The following is a 23,637-nucleotide window of genomic DNA, read 5'->3' as shown; positions in this document are numbered from 1 at the left end:
GTTGGGTCCCAGAGCATCAGGTGTTATTGCCATTTATGGTAATACGTTACAATGTGAAAAATCTGTGAAAAGTGTTGCATCGTTAAGGACCTTGCTCTCTGCACACCCTCGAGCCCTTTTCATTTGCCTGTGAGCCACGCTGTACCAGCTTAGTAAGGTGTGTGTTATCGGTTGGTTTCTCTGCACTTTTTAATTATGTTGTTGTCCTGTGCAAGGTTTTTGATAACTGGATGTGGTTAGAACATTCTATTATCGGTTTCTGGAATTCCGGGGCCAGCCAGGAAGGCCTAACCCTGTGATGAAACCAACCCAGCTTCTGTTGTGCTCTTCCGGGGACTCAGAACCGTTGGGTAGTGAAACTGGTTTCCAGTGGATCCCAAGCTTTTAGGAGAGGGTGCGACCTCAGCCTAGACCTCGGTACCAGGCTAGCTGTTTTGCTTGTTTATTTGTTTGGCTTTCTTTTTTCCAACTGATTTTGACTCCTTGAGAACTTTACTCTCAGGCAGGGAGCCTCAAAGTCAAGACGATTTTGTGGCCTCCGAGAAACTGATGCTGAATAACTCGGATCTAACAAAAGCCTTTCCCTTGCTTCCACTTCAGGAATATCTGAAGTAGGTGGAAGTTTCAACATTTGAGGCCCTCTTAGTGAATTACTGTGAAGCATTCAGTTCGCTCACCAAAATAATCGCATCCATTCTGTTTTTGGAAAGAAAGGCCTTGTTCTGGGTCCGGCAGAGGAGGTGATAAGCACGCTGGCCTCAGCTCCCGGCCGGGTGAAAGGTGGGGCATCTCACTGTGGGGCGGTTGGGAGGATTCTTCGTCACGCGGTGGCCGAGTGACACCCCCAGCCCCCAGGTGGCTGTGCCGATGGCTCTCCCTACCCCTCCCCACTGGCCGTTTTGCAGACGGGCCCCCTGACAGGCACCCCAAGCCCGTCGACCACACCAGGCAAAAGGGGACCTGGCTCCACGCACGGTGGCCCCAGCGCAGTCCTGACAAACAGGTAAATAAGAATGATCTGTCTCCCAGGCGCAGAGGCCCGGCATCCCCTGCGTCTAGACCTCCTGCATGTCGGGGAGCGGGGTCCCCCGGAGCGGGGGGGGGGGCTTCAGCTTCAGCCTCAGATCCCTGCACTGCTGAGAGCAAAGCCTTGGCTGTCAGTCGAGTGAATGAGAAGCACTAAAAAGCAAGGTGATCCTTTCTTCCCTCCCCAGGGTTCTTCCGCCTTCTGGAAGGGTCTGACTGACAGCTCTGAAGTTCCCCAGGGACGGGAGACGGCGGCAGGGGCGGCGGCACTGTGTAAACGCAGCCTCTCCCTCCCTGACCTAGAAAACAGGCGGAGGGGTCCCTCTGCCCCCATCTCAGCAGGCTCCCTGGGACCAGAACAGTTATCACAGAGTACAAAGGGCAAGTGTCGTTTAGGGGCTTCTGGAGGAAAAGATGGAAAGAGGAGACGGAGTGTGTTTTCTGTTTGCCGGAGGAAATGAACAGAGTTGCCTGGGTTTGGTATTTCCCGGAGTGTCTGAGTGGAAGGGGCGAAGCTCTGTGCGCAGGGAGCTCCGGACACGCGGCTGTCTTCCCCTGCTCCCCGGCCGCCCCCGCGGGACGGTGCCCTTCCAGACCCAGATCCTGACGCAGACCCTGATCCAGAATCCTAGGGAGTCAGTTGGGACCTCCCTCCCCAGGACTGTCTCAGCGCTGTTCACATCTCCTGTGGACCGTCCTGTGCTTGTGGGTATCCTGGCCACCTCCCCAAATCCTCTCCAACACCCCCCTCCCCCACCGACCATTCCTAGATGTGGGAGCTTATCTAATTTACTTTTGTGTCACCAGGGGCTGGAAAATTCCTCCTGTAGATATTTACTGAATCAAAGACATTCCTTTCATGGCAGACACGGGCTTGTTGCCACCGGGCATGGAGCTCCACCCACCGACTCTTTTTTTTTTTTAATGATTTTTAAAAATATTTATTTGTTTGTTTATTTTCTTTATGTTTTGGGCTGCATCGGGTCTTAGTTGCTTGCAGAACGCGGGATCTTCGTTGAGGCATGCGGAATCTTTCACTGTGGTGCGCAGGCTTCTCTCTAGTTGTGGCCCACGGGCTCTGTAGTTTGTGGCATGCGGGCCTCCTCACTGAGGCGTGAGAGCTCAGTAGTTGTGGCGCGCGGGCTCAGTAGCTGTGGCGCGCGGGCTTAGTTGCCCCACGGCATGTGGGATCTTAGTTGCCTAGCCAGGGATGGAACCCGCGTCCGCTGCATTGGAAGGTGGATTCTTTACCCCTGGACCACCGGGGAAGTCCCCACCCCACCGACTCTTTGTCCCATGGCTGAGGTGTCTTGGAAAGCGATAGATGGCTCTCCGTCAAGAATTCTGCGTTTCATAGGGTTGTTTTTTTACTGCACCCACTGCCTGGCTCACGCTCTTCAGCCATGACTAACACATACATTCTGAGGTTAGAAATTTCCTTCTTAAGAAGAGAAGCAAGTTGGCTTCTTGTGATTGTCTCTGAAGCCCCCAGACTCTACCCTGAGGGTGGGTGGGTGAGGCTTTTCGTCCTGGATTCTGTCCTCGCCTCCCCTCAGCCTCTCTCTCCGTCTTTCTCCGACACATCACGTCATTGCATCCACATCAACACAAGCTCTGTGGAGACGCGGCCGGGGGGTTCCAGGGACAGATCTCTGCTTTGGGACTTGTACACAGATACTTGGTTTCTTACGGCAAGTGCTAACAATTTATGACCTGTGAGAAGTTTCTTTGCAGTGTAAGGGAGGTCAGAATTGGACATTTAATCTGAAATCCACATGGCCCTCAGCTGAGAGTATGGGTGTTGGGGAAAAGAAGCAGAAAGACTTTGAAGTTACATGAAACTCATCAGTTCTCTGCTTTTAGTAGGATTTTTAGAAATGCCTCAGCCATCCTTGTCTCTGAAAGTAGACGCTTTGCTAATTCTCCGTTGGGTGACATAGTTGTGTGTTCCTGGGTCAGAGCGATGATTTGCTCAGTGAATGGAGAAGATGCAGCTTCAATGATGCAGAGAAAATAAGAAAAAAAGGAAAAAAGTCAAAGGGGGTAAACACATAAGGGTCAGGTGTCCAGATCGCTAACGGTGGAATCATGACAAACATTTTCTGAAACTACGCGAATCCCGCGGCCCTTCGAGGGAGGCTGAAGGAGATGCTGCCAAAACCAATGGGATGTGAGGTCAACCTGGCTCCACGTCCTGACTCTGCCACTTACCAGCCATGTGACAGTGGGCTGGCTGAGGGACCCCAAGGGAGATAAGAAAGGACATGATATGGGCCCTTGGTCGATTGTGTTTCTTTCCACTTTTGGAGCAAGCTCTGGTTCTAACAGGAAGCTTGGCCTCCCGGGGCTCTGGGGTCCCCCACTTAGTTACAGAGGTGACATGTCACCATGCACTCACTCTGAGTCTTGCTGAACTGCCGGGCACAGTGGGCGCCCAGGGATCCATGCTCCTGGGGCATCACGGCTGCTGCATGTGGACGAGGCAGCAAGGGTTGGTGGTCACACGTGGGACACGTGTGCTGTGCACATCTGTTCTGCTGGAGCACATGCTTCGTGGTCCCATTCTCCCATCCAGCTTCTCTTAGAACACACAGACTCAAAGACACAGCTGTGAAGAACTCCAAGACAGTGAGAGGGAAGCAGAAAACCAAGGCTGGCCCTTTGCACGTGGGTTCCCATGGGGCTACCAGCCATGTGCCCATGAAGCCGGCCCTAGTGATGTCTGATGGATTCTTAACCTCTGTCTCCTCTTTGTAACATTGAGGCACTAATAGTACCTATAACTCATAGGCTGTCCTCAGGTTTAATGACTCCATTTATTGCTGACACAGTGGCACACTTGGCCCCGGTGGACTTTACCCTTTCAACTGCCAAGCGAGGCTTCAGACACAGACGGCCTGGTGCAGATGCAGCCTGGGGCACTCGGTGTCACGTCCAGAACTGAGCAAGCTGCACAGAGGCTTCTATAAGTCACGGAGGATAAATCTTATTGCCCTTTGGAAATGAGTCAGTGTCTGTACAAATGAACAGCAAATAATATAGAGCGCCTAAGGGCTTCCCTGGTGGCGCAGTGGTTGGGAGTCCGCCTGCCGAGGCAGGGGACACGGGTTCGTGCCCCGGTCCGGGAAGATCCCACATGCCGCGGAGCGGCTGGGCCCGTGAGCCATGTCCACTGAGCCTGCGCGTCCGGAGCCTGTGCTCCGCAACGGGAGAGGCCACAGCAGTGAGAGGCCCACGTACCGAAAAAAAAAAAATAGAGCGCCTTCAGTGCTTTGAAGAGGAAGCGGTTTCATAGAAGTACAAGACCTGGCTTCCAGTCCCTGTTCCTTTCCCGGGGGAGCTGGCTTCTTCCTCTACATCTCAGCATCCTCACCTGCAAAGTGAGAGCCTCAGAGGCTTAGTGGGTCCTGAAACCTGGACATCATTTATCTTAGGTCCAGTCTTACAAGGAGACTGCACTTAAGATAAAAGCAAAGACATAGCAGTGTATACAACAGGACGTGATGGGCACCAGTAAACCAGCTTTATCATCGCCGTCCTGTCGCCTGGGCCCTGGCAGCGGTAGAGCTGGAGACCCTCTCCCCACAGCCGGGGCTTTGCCAGCAGAACCGATGCCCACGTGCGCCTGTCACTGCCATCCAGACACCGGCTGTCTGTAGCTATATCGTACCCACGTAGAAGGTCTGAGCTTGTACTTCCTGCGTTTGTTTAAAGGAGCCCGCGTGTGTAAAGCCCTCCAACAGGGTGCCCTGGCGTAAACACTGTTCACAGTCGGCTTCTTCTGGGTGGGGTGAGGTGTTTGCTACAGCTCCCTTGTCAATGTTCCGGAACTTTGTGAGCCACTTATTAAATTATATTAAAAACAAAGGTAGTCAGTTCTCAAAACTCATCAGTTCCTAATGATTTCGTCCCATTTTCTGTCCTCTCTCTTCCAGGAGTCCTTTACATCTATTTGCATCTGTGTGATACAAATACCCGAGATGAGCTTCTGTGCATCTCTTCCCAACTCTGAGTTCAGTGACGACACGTCAGTAGTTTGGAATTGGCCGTGGTGGAAATACTTACACCACAGAAATGGGCAGATGTTAAAAGTCAGATCAGGGCTTCCCTGGTGGCGCAGTGGTTGAGAGCCCGCCTGCCAATGCAGGGGACACGGGTTCGTGCCCCGGTCCGGGAGGATCCCACATGCCGCGGAGCGGCTGGGCCTGTGAGCCATGGCCGCTGAGCCTGCGCATCCAGAGGCTGTGCTCCGCAGCGGGAGAGGCCACAGCAGTGAGAGGCCCGCGTACCAAAAAAAAAAATCAGGTCTCCTCCCCCCACCCCCCTTCCCCGAGAGCCAATTTTAAAACTGTTATCAGCACATTACTGAATGGGGATGAGATTCAGAGAAGTTCCTTTTGGAAGGTTTGTTACAAGCTGTGTCTATTGTGGACTATCCCAGATCCCACTGGAAAGTGTGGGAAAGGGAAAAAGGAAGAAGGGGGTGAACGTTCTTGGAGCTTCTTGCCTGGCAGTACGCTGATTGGTTTAGAATCTAATGAAAATCCTCCGGAAGTCCGGCTGAGCTGTGTGATGGTACCTCAGCCTTGCAGGGGAGGAACCTGGTCTCTGGTTGGATAACTTGCCCTTATTTATACAGCTTATCAGTGCAGTAATGCATGTCGGAAAAGTATTTGAATTTAGGTGTTTGTGACTCAGCTCCTGAACATCTTTCTTCGGTAGAATGGAAATCTGAATATGTCTTGCAAAGGTAATAGTGTTCAGCGCTCTGGGAAAATTTTTCTAAGTATAATTACACTCTCTTTTTCCTTTCATTCATTTATCTGTGCATCAGGCATGGAAAGTTCCGCCGTTGGTTCTGCCTGTAGGAGAAGTAGGCACCGGTGTGGCGCCGGGTAGCCCAGAAAGTGGCCAGGAAAGGATGCCCAGGCTGGTTCTTGAAAGGTGACAGCCCCAGTTTTCCTGCAGAGGAAACAGCCCTTGCAGAGGCACTTAGATGTGAGCCGGGCATTGCGTGTGGGGTCCAGGGTTGCAGGTGTCAAGGTGGAGGCTGGTTTGGGGAAAGGTGACGGGAATTGTGAGACTGTGGCCAGACAGGCGTCTGCGGGTAGTTCTGTGGGTAGTTTGGGGCTTCCTGCGAAACCACCTCTTGACCGCACGGTGGGGCAGGGGTGCAGGGCCTGTGCTGTCTCCCGCCCTTGGATTTCAGTCACTCACGCAACCCATCCGAGGGCCGACATCCAAAGGGAAGCTTCTGCAATGCAGGTGTGTGGTCCCTGCCCCTGGGCTTTTGGTTCAGCAAGTCTGGAGCAGAGCCCAGGAGGTTTCATTTTTAACATACGTGCAGCAGCACACACAGAAGTATCGTTCTACTTCAGTGTCCTCACCACCAGGAAGAGAGGACACACACAGTAGTAATAAGGCTCTTCCCAGCTTCCCAGCCCTCTGACACCCAGCCTCCATCTGTCCCCACGATCACCTTGTGAGATGTTCAGGGCCCTCGCTACTCCTTATCTTACAGTTGAGAGAGCAGAGACAGCAGAGGTTAATTAAGGAGCGCAGGTCCTGCCATAGCACCTGGGGGACCCACACTTCTCCCCATTTGCCAGTGTGTTTTCCTCGGGGACACAGGCCCCAGGAGTCCTGCCTGTGTGCCCTGGATGCCACCTCGTGGCAGTCTGCTCCGAGGCCAACCTCAGAACCACCGTGCCTTGAACGGGGGGCCACCTGGGCTCCCCAAGATGTCCTGAGCTCCACTGGGATGATTCTACAGACTTTACAGCGTAGTCATTTGATTCTCAATGTTCCTCCTCTTCAGCTCCCGCAGCATTCTGTTCAGCTACTGAACTTTATAAAACTGTGGAAGTAAAATCCATGATCCGACCTATTTAGTACACTAGATGACAAGGAGTGAGTGTAATGCTAGTAGAAGAGATTTCTGTGGGTTTTAGGTATTTCCATCTATTTCCATCTCTTAATGACAGAGAACAAGACAGAATGAGGGTGTGAGCTTGAGCCCGGGGACCTGTGTTCTCATTCTGTCCACCACCAGCCAGCTCTGTAGCCACAGATGACGCACTGCGTGTCCCCAGACCGTGGGTACCTCAACGCAAAAGAGAGGAAGTGGGAGTTTTTGTAAGGTCTCCCCCAGCTTTTGTGAAAGCTCCCAAGTCTCCCGGATGGAGGGGAAAAAATTATCAGCATGCATTTCATGTTCCGTGGCTTTTCCAAGACAAACAACACATTTACATTGTGAACAATGAACTCATCTTCCTATCATTGTGTTCTTCTATTTGGGGGTGGGTAAAATAGAAATATATTTTATTCATCAAATTAATTAGATTTAAAGTAGTTCAGTGATGTATTTTCTCAAGTGTTGAGTCACTTTTCTCTCCTGCCCTGCTCTGCATCCCTCTAGAAACTCGTTCTTCTTATGTGACACACCTGTTTAGTACCCGCGTAAAGGCACTAAATGTAAAAGATAATAAAATTGCATTCATCTCGGTCCACGCTTCTCAGTTGTCTTCACTTAGAACTGATACTTTGTTTTACTGTAGAAGTGGGACTAAAAATGTATACTAAAATGAGAAGGGCAACCAAGTGAGAAGTGCTTTTTTAGCGTGTAATGCAGAGTAGACCCACAGGAGCCATACATGGCTGAACTTGAACTTGACATTCTGAGAAAACCAGAACATAGTGTATTCTTTTCCTTTGAATTCAAAGTAATAACTGTACCCTGTTCAGAAATGAATTCCAGATACAGATTTTTATCAAACTCATCTGACATTTTAAATAAATTTTAGGCCGATGAATTCAGTGTTTCTGTGATAAAGATTGTAAACATTTTCCTTTTTCAAAAAGCAATCTGGGAGTGTATATTTATACTGGAGTTAATGCTGTGTTAAGTCATTGTAACATAGCTGCTGCAAACATTTGTAGAACAAAGAAAAAAGCCTTTATTTAAATCTTGCCAAGAACAGAAATAAAATGAACAAATGCATACTGGCGGGAGAGGCAAAGGAAAGATTGGAGCTGTTTGATCACCGTGGTGCTGGCGTCTTGGTTAAGCTGCATGTACTAATATGGTATGACTGCTAATAATCTTAGGTCAGAGTGCTTCTGAGACGTTTGATGAGTGAATAAACGTTGGAGCAGTGATTTTTTTTTTCTCTGCTACAGAACTTTCACTTAGTATGGAAAGTAGATAACAGAGACCCTAATTATAATAGTATTTGTATATTTACATAGAGTAAGAAAGAAGAAGAAATGAACATCATTTCCACTTAATAATGAAATACTCTTGGCTGACACAGGCACCATGAAGACAGTGTTAGCGGTTATTCTCTCTAAATTATAGAATCACGGAGGATAAGACTGTGTCGTATTGTCCTTTTAATCCCCACCGTCTAGCACAGTGCCTGGACATATAATAATTGCTCATACATTGTGTGTGTGTGTGTGTGTGTGTGTGTGAATTCCCATCAGGAGTGGATGGGCAGCTTATATGCCACGACTTAAATAAGAATTAGAAGAAAGCTTTTCCAGGCCAGAGAGAAATTACAGTAGCAGTAGGGAAGGGCTGGGCTGGGCTGGGCTGGGGAGATTCCCAGATGACTTGTTTGGCACAGATATTGAACCAGGATTCAGATGATGTGACCCCATCCATCACCTCAGAAACTCGCAGTTTTCAGACAGCATCCTCCCTCTCCTTTGCTGGACTGTTCCCCTGTCATCCTAGCTGGCTTTCGGTTCAGATTCTGATGACTTGCCACAGCTGCGGTCTCACCCTTCTGGTCTTCCTTGAACTTCTGCGCCTGACCTTTCCTGAGCTGGGCAGGCCTCTCCCCGGGGCGGGTCTGGGTTCCGGCGTTCGGCGTGGGTTCACCCTCAGTGCCACCACCCCGTCTCGCTGAAGCCCTGCAAAACTTTTGAGGCGTCAGTCAAGGCTGGGGCGTGTAGATATATTATTACGTTCACTTTTCTCTCCTTCCTGGTTCCGTATGTCACAAAGTAAGCTTCCAGAAGTCGTACGTCTGAGTTCCCAAATCTCAGTTGTGTGTCGTTCGGTTTTAGCTGAAACTATCTGCGAGGGAAGGTTTTCACTGAGCTCGGACGGGGAGCTTGGAACCCACTGCATTTTACTGCTGTCATTAGATGTGATGAAGACACTAAAATTGTAGCGTTTCTCACAAGTTCTTGTCAGCATATTTCACAGAGGCCGGTCTGTGTGTAGATTAAGGAACAGGTGGTTTGAACTTTATGGGAGGTCTGTGATCTACCCAGAGGCTACCCAGATTTCAGTCCTCAGCGTGCTAACTCCTCCCTGCCCTGCCTCCACAGCTCTTGTTCGGTGTGTGATGCACCTGGCGGCTGGGTACCTGACTCCCCGTCATCAGTTTATCCTGGGCTAACACCTCACTGCCTGCACAGGACCTCCCCAGGCCCCCCATCTGAGCCGTGCCCTGAAGCCCTGGTCTCCCAGTCCTTCATTCTTTACGTTCCCCGAGTGGTTAAGCATTTAGAAAAGACAGGTCTGCCTCCTGGTGCTCAGGGCCCCCTGGGAGCATGGGGCCGAGTGTGGGAAGTGAGGTCAGAGAGACAAGCAGGACACGCACGCCGTGTACCTCGTGGAGGTCAAGACCGCACGTGTCTTACAGGGGGAAGAAGCAAAGAGGGTTGAGAGCAAGCAACCAGCTACATGAAATCTCCATTACAAAGTTCCACTCTGTCTCCAAAGAAGACATCCAGATGGCCAACAGGCACATGAAAAGATGCTCAACATCGCTAATTAATAGAGAATTTCAACTCAAAACTGCAATGAGGTATCATCCCACATCGGTCAGAATGGCCATCATCAAAACATTTGCAAACGTTAAATGCTGGAGAGGGTGTGGAGAAAAGGGAACCCTCCTGCACTGCTGGTGGGAATGTAAGTTGGTGCAGCCGCTGTGGAGAACAGTAGGGAGGTTCCTGAAAACACTACAAATAAAACTACCGTGTGATCCAGCAGTCTCACTCCTAGGCATATATCAGGAAAAGATGAAACTCTAATTCGAAGAGATACATGCACCCCCCCCCCCAATGTTCACAGCAGCAGTATTCACAATAGCCAAGACATGGAAGTAACCTAAATGTCCATCGACAGATGAATGGATAAAGAAGATGTGGTACATATATACAGTGGAATCTTAGCCATAAAAAAGGAGATAATGCCATTTGCAGCAACATGGATGGACCTAGAGATTGTCATACCGAGTGAAGTAAGTCAGACAGAGAAAGACAAATATCATATGATATGGCTTATGTGTGGAATCTAAAAAACTGATACGAATGAACTTATTTACAAAACAGAAATAGACCTGCAGACATAGAAAACAAACTTACGGTTACCAAAGCGGGAAGGTGGGGAGGGATAAATTAGGAGTTTGGGACTAACAGATACACACTACTACATATAAAATAGATAAACAACAGGGACCTACTGTATAGACAGGGAACTCCACTCAATTCATATAGGGATAGAGGTGTATATATGGATCACTGTGCAGTAACCTGAAACTAACACAATAGTGAAATCAACTAGACTTCAATAAACGGACACATAGCACATGTGTCTCACTCTTCTGTTTCAATTCCTTTTCCATCAGCCCAGAGAGAGTTTTTATCTCCCCTTGGGCAAGAGAAGATAGTTCAGCAAGTATCCTTCCAAATTTTTGTCCTCCCCTTCCCCACCCCTTGAAATACAGCTTTTGAACTTAAACTCCAAGAATTTACGTTCTGGGCTCCTGGTTCCTCTGTGACAGTCATCCTTGGGCATGGGAGGTCTTCTGTTTGTCCCTGTGAAGGGAGGAAAGTCAGGGGCAAAAGGGAAAGTGGAAACTATCAGTTAGGATGCATAGCGTCCTGCCAGACTTAACTTACGGACTTGGTGTCTGTCTTTCCCAAATCACTTTAGGCTCAGTGAGGGGGGGTTTATTCTTTGATTTGCTCAGCATCGTATACCTGGAATCCAGCACGTAGCAGGTGTCCAGATATCTGTGGAATTTATGAATGAAGGAAGTAATGGAAGATCAGCGCTGTGCTCGTGGGCACACACGCACCAGATACAAAAACAATTGTCTGGCTCTCGACATGGGCACAGTGACCCGGTGACTGGCCGTGACCCGGGGTGGGAGACAATTAGGGGATGTTGTAACGAGTGGCCAGTCCTCAGAGTTAGAAACTTCAGAAATGATTTCATAACCTGGAAACTTTTTACTGGTCTTGAAGATGAAAACTGGAGAAGCAAGCTAGAGAGAAAACATCTGAACCATGTCTGGGCTGTCCTGATGTCCGCTGAGTCCACCCTAGCCCCTCACACCTTTGAACAGGGCGCTCTGCGGATGGAGAACTTGGCTTTGAAGCTCACAGGGCAGAGTTGAAAGCTCCACACTGAGAACTGTCTTTGAAGTCTCATGTTTTATATTAAATCTTCCGGTTGGTTTTCTATTTGACTCCGTGATATGTGTGTATAGGTGTTTTAAAACACAAAAATTAATGTGTTTCTCCCAGCCCACTGTGAGCTCCGAGCTCTTTTATGCCTTCGTAAATCACTTTAGCTTGTAAGTTTTTCTTTTCCAGACTGATAACACTGTCACGTGAAAGTTTTAACCCAAGCTGGCATCCACGTACAATGTTCGATTTCTATTTTGTGTGGATGTATTAGCAGGAATCATGACCTAAAGGGATTAGGAAATAGAGACATAAATGTAAACACAATTAATGAGTTCTCTTTCTTGTTTTTACCACTTTCAGGACAAGTTTTATGTTGACAACTTTTGTTATGTTTAAAATCGTAAGGACTTCAAGCCTGCGTAAAATAGAGAAGCTGGTAAGAGAGTTTCTGGTACCCAGATTGAATAGATGTGAATATTTTGCCATTTTCCTCCAGATCTTGTCTTGATGAGACAGAACATATTTGAGTGATAACTCAGGATCTGCCCCTCCTGTCACCCAAGCTATTTCCCTCCCTCCCCAGAGGAGCTTCTAGCTGTAGATTGTATCGGGTTGTCAGATTTTACATAAACAGTAGGATGTGCTGTGTTTGTTTTTGCAGCTCCTGTTTTCCCGTCAACATTTCTCTGAGATTTATCTGCACTGGTCTTTGGAGATGAAGCTAGAGCAGTGAGCTTGGTTTTCTAAGAGGCGGCTTTTGCCCACATAAGACACTTTCCTTCTGACGGGATTCAAGTGCCACGTGGGGTGTTTGAAGTCTCCCGAGAGGGGGTCTCCGAAGCAGCCTCTCGTCTCTGGGCTCTTGTAAGATGCCCCAATTCCCGACTGCAGAGAGATTTTGGATTTTGAATCTTCAGTATACTTTTCGTTCCCTGGTCTGCCGCTCAAGAATTTCAATCTAATGCTCCCCCAAGAATGTACTTTATTTCCGCAAGGGCAAAGAATCAGGTGATATCTATTCAATCTGACATTAGGTTTAATAAATATGTGTTGAGTTACAGCTGCATAAATTAGAAAAAGCTTCTGAGCAGGACGAAGCCATTAGAAGATATGCTTATCAGGTATTCAGTCCACGATGGGCCTACTTTTTACGACCGAAACGTCAGGCAGGGGGTTTACTGGGGGGCTCCCTTAGTGCTTATCCGCTTGATCGGGGCCAGGTGTGTATCTAAACCAGGACACATCCATTTGGGGTCATTTAAGGGATGCCCACCAGTGAACCCTCGAGGGTATATACATGGGACCAATAGTCACACAGTGAAATCCAGGCTTGGATTACTTTTACAGAGATCCAAAACCTGGACTGAAAAATACTATTTCCTGAGCTCTCACTGTGAGCCAGTCACTGTGCTAAGTCTCGTAGACCAATGAGGACCAGGCTGTGTATGACACTCGCTGAATGCAGAAACTGAGGCTTAAAGGATTATCCAAGGTGACAAGGAGGATGTGAACAGCCTGTCCCATCCCGGGGCCTCGTGGTCAGCCACACGCTGTAGAGGCATCCGTCTCACTGTCCAACGCGCAGAGTGTGGCCGGGGACGGTGGCCCTGAGCTGCCTCCTGGGTGGTGCCAGCACCCCTCCCCACTGCGTCGCACTCCCTGCCGGCCCACGGTGATGCTCTGGACGCCTCTCGGACGAGAAGGGGAGGCCCGCTCTTCCGAAGGAAGGGGGCTTCTGCTGGTACAGAGGCCTCCTTGTAAGAACCGCCTGCCGGACACCTGCACCCCCACTGCGAAGCCCACTCACATGTGAGGGATCGGGGGGAAATTTTACATCTCAGTGGCAGGTGTGCAGTCTCCCATCCTAACTCTTCAGCGTGAGCGTGAAGCTAGTTTACTGCTGCAGCCATGAGCCTTCTTGGCACGTGGTTGGCACAAAGCGTAAATATTCCAGTGATAATGATTGCAAAACAAACAGACCACTGTGTCTGCAACAGACGGCTGTGACTGAGGCAGCCAGAGACCCCAGCTGTCGGGCAGCTTGCGCACCTCTGCACAGCCAGAGACAGGCATCAGGAACGCCTCCCCCTGCCCTGCTAACCCCTGCCGCCTCCCTACAGAAAGCCCCAGAAGCTAAAAGCTGCCCAGAGCTGCTCGCCTGTGTGAGCCTTTGCCTCCTAAACCCTTTCCCATCTGCCCTGCCACCCGAGGACAGACCTTGGACTGCTGACCAATTGACCCAGAAAGACAGCCCCATGGCCTCAACGAGAGGGCACACACATCCTTGTCCGGCTGGAGATCCCGTCGCTGCTGGTCACCCGTCTGCTCACCAGGCAGCCCTGGCTCAGGCAGTGCCCTGGCTGGAGGTGGCTACCCCCTCCCACAGCACGCTGTCCCTCAGTGCCCGCCTGTGGTCCCCTCCTCTTTGACGCAGCCCAGGATGACTTCAGTCCTGGTCGCTCCTCTGTACACTCACCCACCTTGGGACAGAGGAGGCAGTCAGAGTCATCATTTGTCTTCCTACCAAGAGAGCAAATCCCCTGCCATCACGAGCCTTCACACCTGGAGCCTCTCTGGCAATGCCAGGCAGCCGGCCTCCCCTTCTGACTGGGCAAAAGCCGTGTGGTTGATGTGCCAGGCGAAGCTCTCTGCAGTGACCGCCAGCACGGAGCTGTGTGGTTCTGAGGCCTGCCTGGGAGGATCGTGTATCCACTGAACGTAAAGAGGGATGTTAGGGAAAACGGGATTTTATTACCGACGCGCGGAGCTAGGCTGAAATGCAGCACGTGGTACTTTGTGGCAGAAGGAAAAAATCGCGTTAAAATTTGAAGCGTGGTGCATCTTCCCTGGCTTCAAGATATAGTGCAAAAAGACAGGGTTTTGGAACAATGTACAGGGAAGGAACCACTCAGCCGAATGAGAATAATAATGTGTGTAAAGGAGTTTGTTATAAAGATTAAGCTAAAAATGAAGAATTAAAATGAGGCGGTGTAGATGGCCCTGGGTGCAGTGTCTGGCCCGTGGGGGCACCTGGTGACGGCAGGTCCACCACCCTGACAGCTACCGTTCATGATACCAACGCAGTCCGACCTGACCCGAGCGCACAACACCAGTTACTCTTGCTGGGAGCCGCTCACACGGCTTCAAGCAGCTCGCACTCATCTGCACTGGCATTGCCCCAGCATCCAAATCTTGAACTAAGGGAAAGCCTGGCACTACTTTTTGTAACTTATACCTTTGCCAAGCGACCTCCCTCAAGTGGTCCAGCCCTCGCGGCGTCCTTCCCCCCATCCGGGACTGCTCCGTTCTTGCTGGGGCCTGGGGTCACGAGGAGACTGGCCAGAAGCTACCAGCATTGTGGCTGCCCTTTCCTCCCCGAGGATGAATCGCAGTCCTGCCGAGGCGGGAGGTGCAGAGAAGGGGCTACCCTCCCACCACCACTGAGCTCTGCTCCACCCTGCAGACTTTTCTTTCTGTTCTTGTAGACATTAACTTAAGAATGGGCTGGGATGGAGAGGGAATGCACTAGGGAGTGGACCCTTAGTGGCCTTGAGGGCTCCTTGCATTTATAGAAAATGAAAAAAGAAAAGAAACTGGGCCCTTTGTGAAAGGACCCCCCTGAGGCGGTAAAGAGGCTGGGACGGCACCCTCCCCGTGCTCTGTAGGCCGAGTGTGTTCTTGGACATGTGATGAGAGCTAATTTTAGAAAAGTGATTCTTGAAAGAAAATGACTCCTGAAGGCTATTAAGATCCATGAGTGCCTCACTGTAGCTCACACACTAAATCTTTATTATTATTTCAGAGTTAAAACAAATACTTAGATTTAACTGAGACAACTTCTATACACAAAAAAAGGCACGAGTGTTTCTCCAACCAAGAGAAAAGCTGGCCAGATGGCAGTTGTAGCAGACGCATCGATCAATGTGTGTTAAAAAAAAAAACTCTACATTCAAGAAAACCAGTGACCAAGCTTGTCAACCTCAGGGTGTAGGAAGGACGTCATTCAAACGGGGCAGCCCAGAAGTAACTTCTCCTAACCTTTAACGAAATAAGAAGGCATTAATCCACAGCTGCATCGTACGTAACGTCTGTCTGTGGTGGTGCTCACATTTCATAATTTCATTGGACAGCTTGTCATAAATTGTGACTTTTGGGGAATGTGATTTCTTTCTGAATGACTTGAAGAAACACTTAAATACTCTCATGCTCCTCTAACATCCATGCAGCAGTGGGACGCGTTTCTTTGAGAGTCAGTAGCTAAGATTTGGGCAGCGGAATTCCGGAGTAGGTAGAACCATCAAAATGATTTCTCACAGTGGGTCACTTTTTTGTTTTGTCTCTAATCATTGTCTCTGTGTTATCGTACAGGCTTCCTAGAGGCTTGGCTAGAAAGGCGACAGAAAGTGGGAGAAAGGTGGGATCAGAGAAAATTGGTTCAAATAGGCAGAGACCATCCACTTGAAATCTGTGCCCTAGCACGGCCGGGTGGTAATGTTGGAATTGCTACGGGAGAGAAGAGAAAGCCACACGGCACAGACAATGCATCTAACCTTGCCAGTCCTCTTCCCGGGAACCTGGCAGGACCTCGGAAGCCTCAGTCACTGTCTTCATCCCCGACGAGGCTGCGCGAACCCGTGATCGGGGGCCCATTTTCATCGTCGCCTGGGGGCCTCTATTTGTGTGTCCCCCTGCGGATGACGGGATGGAGTGGCAAGTGTAACAGATGCTACCTGTTTGAGCTGTATCGTTACAGTATTTCAGATGTACTAAGCTAGTGGGGAGAGGTGTGTCTTTTCTGTTGTTTATCCAACGTGTCTTCCTCTTAGGCTGTTCGGTTATTTTAAGGAAAAGACTGGTCCACGGCGTGGACTTTGACGGCATCCTCCACCTCTCTGTGTCCTGGATTTTTGCAAAAATGCTGGTGACTGGGGCCATGATACATGTCATGATTCCTACAGCATTTTGCCAGCAGAGGATTTGCGCTGCCTTGAGATTTCATCATTTCGGAGGCTGTTCCCTTAATTGACAGGAGAGGTTTGCAGTGACAGAGGGTGCAGGGAAGGCTGTGGATTATTAGCGGTTGACGCCTCGCCCGGAGCGGGGCTGCGAGCGCACGCCTTCCTGTTATTACCGAGCATCAGGCAGGTCTCACCTGACGAGAAGGCACCCTGTGCCTTGGTATGCTGTTCTTTCCTCAGCGTTCAAGGCCTCACAGACCCTGCCCTTTCCATCTCTCAGGGCACCAGGTGGAGGGGACCCCGTCTCGCCCCGAGTCCTGGCCCTTCACAACCCCACCCGTCCTGCAGGGCTTTTCCTTTCCTCCCTCTGAGTCCCCGTACCTCCTCTCATTACTTCGCTCCCTTTCATGTCTCTCATCCCCCCACGAAGGAAACAGCTTCTCGAGCCTTCGGCTGGGAGCCAGGCGTTTCCGTATAAAGCAGGCTCTGTGTGTGATGCTCTGAGTCCTGCCCTGAGATGTGGCGGGTCCCCTCCCAGCCCAGTTCCCGTGGCCTCCTGACCCCACTGAATGGAGGCAGCTGGGGGTCGGCTGGCCTAGGGTGCGCTGGCCCCCAGCTCCTCCTGGCAGGTCAAGGCTTCCCCCACCGCAGCCCTGGGTACACGCCTCACTTTGAGATTTTAAAAATAGTCTCTCAAGCGAATGCTGGAATAAGAAACCTCTGTTTCCTATTCTTTAGTGATCCGCCAGGATGAGCCTCAGAGCTGTTCTCAGTGCACGCAGCCGGGTAAGAAGGATTCCAGCCAGAAAAGACTGCCTTTTAAATTAGCTACTACAACCTTGCTGTGGTGTAATGATTTGGTCTTTGTCCCAGTTCTAGGAATGGAGCTTCTAAAACCCTTGAATTTCCTGGCTTACAAGAGTGTCTTTGTTATGCTAATGAGGTGACTCTTGGTGACCCCCAGGATGGGGGCCGATCACCGGAAAGACAAACCCTGTGATGAGGGGCTTTGGGCCAGCCTGACCCCTGGGGATGGGAGGGGGACTGGAGTGTGAATTCAGTCACATGGCCAACGATGAACTCAGTGATGGGCACCTAATGAAACCCCAGCATAACTCGGGGGTCCACTGCTCAGGAGAGCTTTGTGGTTGGTGAACACATTCATGTCCCAAGAGGGTGACACTCCTTAACACCAAGGGTAGAGGACATGGCATCTCTGCCCTTGGGATGACCCCCACCCAGGCCTTGGACCCTGTGTATCCCTTCCCAAAAGACTGTGATTATTGGTTTAGCGCTTTCCTGAGTTCTGCGAGTCTTTTTAGCAAGTTTTCAAACCTGAGGGTGTCATGGGGAAGCCCCCAAATTGGTAGCCACACAGAATGTTACCAGGTCCGAGCTCACTCTGCTTACCGCATGACAGGCCCGTGAATGGGAGACGAGGTGCCGAGGCAAGGAATACGACTTGATTCAGAAAACGGGGCAGAGCGAGAAGACAGCAGACCAGCGTCTCGAAATAACCATCTTATCGGGGTTTGGATGCCAGTTTCTTCAATAGCACAGAGAGGGGGAGGAGATGAGGGAGTAAAGTAAAAAGGCCATAAGACTTGCAAATATCCCCTGTAATGGCCAGCCTCGGGGAGGCTGTGTTCATCTGTGTTCATTTCTTGTTCCTTGCCGCCATCCGCAGGTGGACAGGGTCCGGATGCTTCCCTGAACAATGGCACTTTGGTTTAACCTTCAGGCGGAGGGGCGGGGTTCCCCGAGGCAGGCCACTGTGTACAGTCTCCTTTCAGTGAACAAAGGCAGCAGAAAGCGAAGGTGAAAGTAAAAGAAACAGAGCCAACATGGAGTCAGATTTGACTCTTCCCTGTTGCAAGAAGCGCAGATGGTCTGGGGATCCTGCTTCAGGCTGGTGTCGGAAGTTGGGGGGCAGTCTCTTGGGACTGAGCCCTCTCCCCGTGGGGTGCCCGCTAGCTGCAGTGGTTGGTGTCAGAGCTGTATTGCCCGGCGCTCAGCTGCGGGGGAAGCAGGATAACTGCTAGTAAGTGTAATTTTGTGATTTCTAATACAAATGTTGAAATCCTGGAAACAGCTTTTAGATCGTCAGGCTGGAGCATCACAATTTGAAGCACTGGCTCCTCAATGGACAGGTTTAGGAAGATCATTTAGCGGATTCTGCTCAAAGTGTGGTCCCCAGGCAGTGCCCGCCTGCATACTGCTCATTGATGAGCTATGGACAGAACTTGGTGAGCCCTGAGAAGCTTTTCCAGCATGGGGACATTGCCGAGACGGTCAGGAATGGAAATGTGAAAGTATTCAGATTGCGACAATTTAGGGCGAGAATGATCCTTCCCCACAGACAGTTTAAGAAGGCGTATTTAGAATAGATGGCCTCATCTGGTACTGTCAGATGGAATCAGAACTTAGTGTTAAAAGTGTGAGCAGATGGGGCTTCCCTGGTGGCGCAGTGGTTGAGAGTCCGCCTGCCGATGCAGGGGATGCAGGTCTGTGCCCCGGTCCGGGAGGATCCCACACGCCGCGGAGCGGCTGGGCCCGTGAGCCATGGCCGCTGAGCCTGTGCGCCCGGAGCCTGTGCTCCGCAACAGGAGAGGCCACAGCAGTGAGAGGCCCGCGTACCGCAAAAAAAAAAAGTGTGAGCAGATGGGTTTTTATGTGCTATCTGCTGCTTGTTACCTCTGTGGCTTTGGGCAAGTTACTTAACCTCTCTGGGCTTCAACCTCCTCATCTATAAAATGGACATCGCAGTATTTCCTACCTTACTAGGTGCTGGGAAGACCAAATGAGATAATCCAGAAAAAGTATTAAGTGAGCACAGGGTCTGGCACGGAGCAAGTAAACTGCTGGCATTCTTTCTTTCTTTTTTATTTATTTATCTATCTATCTATTTATTTATTTTATTTTTGGCTGCATTGGGTCTTTGTTGATGCATGTGGACTTTTCTCTAGTTACAGCGAGCAGGGGCTACTCTTCATTGCGGTGCGTGGGCTTCTCATTGCGGTGGCTTCTCTTGTTGCGGAGCACGGGCTCCAGGCATGCTGGCTTCAGTAGTTGTGGCGCGCGGGCTTCAGCAGTTGTGACTTGCGGGCCCTAGAGCGCAGGCTCAGTAGTTGTGGCACACGGGCTTAGTTGCTCCGCGGCATGTGGGATCTTCCCAGACCAGGGCTCGAACCCGTGTCCCCTGCATTGGCAGGTGGACTCTTAACCACTGCGCCACCAGGGAAGTCCCTGGCATTATTCCTTGTATGTTCTTTTTTTGGCATCGTTGTTTCTGGCTTCGTGAGACCACGTTCTGTATATGGGTTTGATGTATGACTGCGAGGGAAATCTACAGGCTTGCTTTCACGTGACTACGGGGTAAAGCAAACACTTGTTAAGTAGCCACAACTGGAACAGGTCACTGAATGTTGCTTTCACATAACCCCTCGGAGAGGCTGGACTGTTGGATGCATTCTGGGTTCCTCTCATCTGGCATTGCTCCAGTCATCGTTTCTGATGCAGCAAATCAGCTCAGACTTAGTGGCTCAGAACAGCGACCTGTCACGATCACTCCTGGTCCTGTGGGTTAACTGGGCTCTGCTGGGTTCTCACTTGGGGTCTGCCGTGTGGCTGCAGCCAGAGGCTGGCCAGGGCTGAAGTCAGCTGAACGCTCCACTGGGCTGGACTCCAAGGCAGTGAGAGGCTGGGGCAGCTGGGCAGCCCGGGCTTGGCTGGGCATCTCTCGGTCCACGTGGCCTTTCCCACGCAGCTAGCTCGGGCTTCCTCACTGCATGGTGGACTCGGGTGAGAGAGACGTCTGTCTTTGCTGGTGGCTACCTCCCCCATCGTGAGCGTTTTAAAGGCAGGACGTGGAAGCTGCTGGACCTGGGCCTGGTACCTGGTCAGAGCCCCTCCCCTGCTCAAGGCGGGGAGACACAGACTCACCTCTCCATGGGAAGAGGGCAGAGGACCCGTGTCCGTCTGTAACAGGCACGTGGGCTTCTCACTTTCGCACATCTTCTTCTCCACCAGAGACGGTGTATAGCGTCCCCAGGTGACTACACTGACCTAGGGATCACCCACTTTGATTTCAGTTCTTATGTGAGTAAAACCCCTGCCCTTGCATTACGGTCTTGTCCTCACCTGCCTCCTGGTTTTCCTGGAGGCCTGGAGGTGGGGGAGGAGTCCCCTCTGCGAGCCCCTCCCATCAGATGGGCTTCCGGAGTGTCTGCTTGCTGCTGAGGCCCCCCTTACCCCACTTCCTCCCTCCTTCCTCCCTGCCCCCCACTTCCCTGAAAGCCCCTGCCACCAGCACCTCACACAGCACGTGGCCCCGACTTGCCAGTAGGCCCCCATCCCCACCCCCAAGGCTGGAAGGGGCAGCTTCCCAGCCTGGCTTCCCCACAAATGGTCTCCCCACTTCTTCCAACACCATCACCAGCACACAGCTGTGCACACCTGCAGACACACAGCTCCCACCCTCAACGCACACACACACACACACACACACACACACACACACACATCATTCTTTCAACCAGTACTTACTCAGGGCCGGCCTGTGCTGGGCTCTGGGCTGTCCAGCTTAAAGCTCCCGCAGCTCACTTAGTATTCCTTATGTTTGTCCTTTTCCAAGGCTTTGCTTGCATTACTATATATGTAGATCAATATATAATAGTTTGCATCTAATAACCCCAGACTCCTAATCCTTCCCTCCCCGTACCGCCTTGACAACCACAAATCTATTCTCTATGCCTGCAAGTCTGTTTCTGTTTCATAGATAAGTTCATTTGTGTCATATTTTAGATCCCACATATAAGTGATATCATATGGTATTTGTCTTTCTCTGTCTGACTTCTTCACTTAGTATGACAATCTCTAGGTCCATCCATGTTGCTGCAAATGGCATTATTTCGTTCTTTTCATGGCTGAGTAATATTCCACTATATATATGTACCACATCTTCTTTAACCATTCATCTGTCGATGGACATTTAGGTTGCTTCCATGACCCTGGCTATTGGGAATAGTGCTGCAGTGAACATAAGGGTGCGTGTATCTTTTCAAATTAGAGTTTTTCCTGATACACGCCCAGGAGTGGAATTGTGGAATCATATGGCAACTCTAGTTTTAGTTTCTTGAGGACCCTCCATACTGGTAGGAGAGGCCCCCTGTGAAGACTGGCTCATATAGGGACGGGGGAAAGAGCAAGTGCAACTATGACGACTCCGTGATCCGCTATCAGCCGCATTAGGTGCGTTTCTTATTGACATTTTGTCGTTTCCTTTAGCGCCAGGCACTGTGCTTGCTACCTGAGTAACAGAAAGGCGATCATCGTGGGCTGCGCCACTGAGTGGAGAAGAGGGTCCTTCTCTCTGACTCTGTATCTTGTCCTTTCATCTCAGCCTCCTTCCTCACCCTTTCCCAGCTGGAGGCTCGCCTAGCTCTCTCATCTCCTCCCTCGTTTAGAATTTTGACATCTGTCCCTTTTATTCCATCAGAGGCTCACGGTGAGGGCGATTATCCGGGGGCTGCTTTGAGGTCCACAGACAGACACCTCGACATCACCTCGCCCTGCAGCCTCAGTCCCTGGGTCACCGCTTACTGGGGCCCTTCCGGAAGTTTCCGTGAAACGCAGAGCCCGCCGTGCTGCTGTACAGTATCTGAGCTGTGAGCCTGTGGTGGTCTGATGAGAGGTGCGAGAGGGCGGACTCTGCTGAGTCCTCCTGCCTGCTTCACCAAACTGGAATCTGTAACCCAGCTGCAGGACAGGACCTTGTTGGGATGGGCCCGGGTCAAGCAGCCCTCGGTGGGGAGGTAGACACATCACTGAGGTGCCTCCGGAGGTTTTCCAAGGTACACCCACCGCATCTCCCCTCTCCCAAGACCCTCAGCTGAGGTGGCGGTGATCTCGGCTGGCCTCGGCCGGCAGCGGCTTGAAGCAGGGTTTCAGTTCCCAGCCAGAGATCGAGGTCGGGCCGCGGCAGTGAGAGCACGGAATCCAAGCCACAAGACCCGTGGTCAGTGACAAGGCCCTGGCCCTTCGGCTTTGCAGAAAAGAACTCCCACAAAGACAGAAAGTAGTGAAACAAGTAGAGTGTTTATTAGGAGGAAAAGGGTAAAGTACGCGTGGATAGACACACGGGCGGACTCAGAGAGACAGTCGTGCCCTCGTGGCTGTTTGAATCACTTACATGGGGCATTTCTTCCGGGTTTCCTTTGGCCGGTCATCTTGCTTTGCCTGGTTCTGAGTCCGTATTTGTTTTATCTCAGGGTCCTCCCCGTGTGTGTGTGCATCTCTCAGCCGAGATGGATTCTAGTGGAGAGGCCTATGGGTAGACTTGACATCACTCCCTTTTTGACCTCCAAGGAGCTTTCTAATCGGGGAGGTCTCCTGACTTCGAGAATGAGGAATCTGTGGTCTCTTCCTTTCTCTCTGGGCAGGGCCCAGCCTCCTGTCTTGATTGTCCTGCTATTCTCGTCAGGGAGTATCGGGCCCCAGGGGACAAATCTCCACTTGCTTACCTTGGTGGGGGGGGGCATTACGTCCTGCCTCAGTGGGACCCCTTGTCTTACAGATGTGAGGGTGGGGGGCGTGTGACCCCCGAATGAGGCCGAAGCTCCGGATGACCCTGGATTCTGACGCCCCTTCTAACCCTCCCGAGACCCTCTAAAGAGACTGTCCCCAGCGCTGTCCCGCGCGCCTCACCGTGACACCCGGCTGTTTTTCAGGTCCATCCCGCCTCCCGCCGCCTCGGGACGCCAGGTGCTGACCCCGCAGACCTGCCATGAAACCACACTTGAAGCAATGGAGACAAGGAATGCTCTGCGGGATATTCGCTTGGGGTCTCCTCTTTCTGGCGATCTTCCTGTACTTCACCGACAACAACCCTGCCCAGCCCGCGCCCAGCTCCTTCTCCTTCCTGGAGACCAGGAGGCTGCTGCCCGCGCAGGGAAGGCAGCGGGCCATCATGGGCGCCTCGGAGGGCCTGCCCGAGGGCGCGGACGCTCGCAGGGGGCTGCCCCGCAGACACCCGTATGGCCCCCTGCGTGTGGGGCCGGGCGACCTGCGGGCGTGGGCCCCAGACGGCTTTGAAAATGAAGATGACTTCCTTTCGCCCCAGACGGGGAGAACATCGCAGAGCGCTTTGCCGCCAGAGGACGCCGCTCCGGGCACGTCGGGGGGCCCGGAGGGGGCTCTGTCTGCGCGCCGCGCCCGGGGG

The 23,637-nt window shown here is 51.3% G+C and overlaps 1 protein-coding gene across 1 annotated transcript in view; it reads left to right on the top strand.

The window, feature by feature from the left end:
- Nucleotides 1–23,202: 23,202 nt before the first annotated feature.
- Nucleotides 23,203–23,637, top strand: part of ST6GAL2 (ST6 beta-galactoside alpha-2,6-sialyltransferase 2) — a 23,138-nt gene continuing 22,703 nt past the window's right edge. The window contains exon 1 of the mRNA XM_024757969.1: nucleotides 23,203–23,637. Coding sequence (XP_024613737.1) covers nucleotides 23,203–23,637 — 435 coding nt within the window.

The sequence above is a fragment of the Neophocaena asiaeorientalis genome, unplaced genomic scaffold (assembly GCF_003031525.2).
Source record: "Neophocaena asiaeorientalis asiaeorientalis breed wild unplaced genomic scaffold, Neophocaena_asiaeorientalis_V1.1 scaffold497, whole genome shotgun sequence".
In the NCBI taxonomy this organism is placed as follows: domain Eukaryota; kingdom Metazoa; phylum Chordata; class Mammalia; order Artiodactyla; family Phocoenidae; genus Neophocaena; species Neophocaena asiaeorientalis.
Note: the sequence above shows the minus strand (reverse complement) of the source record. Positions and strands in the feature narration are given on the sequence as shown.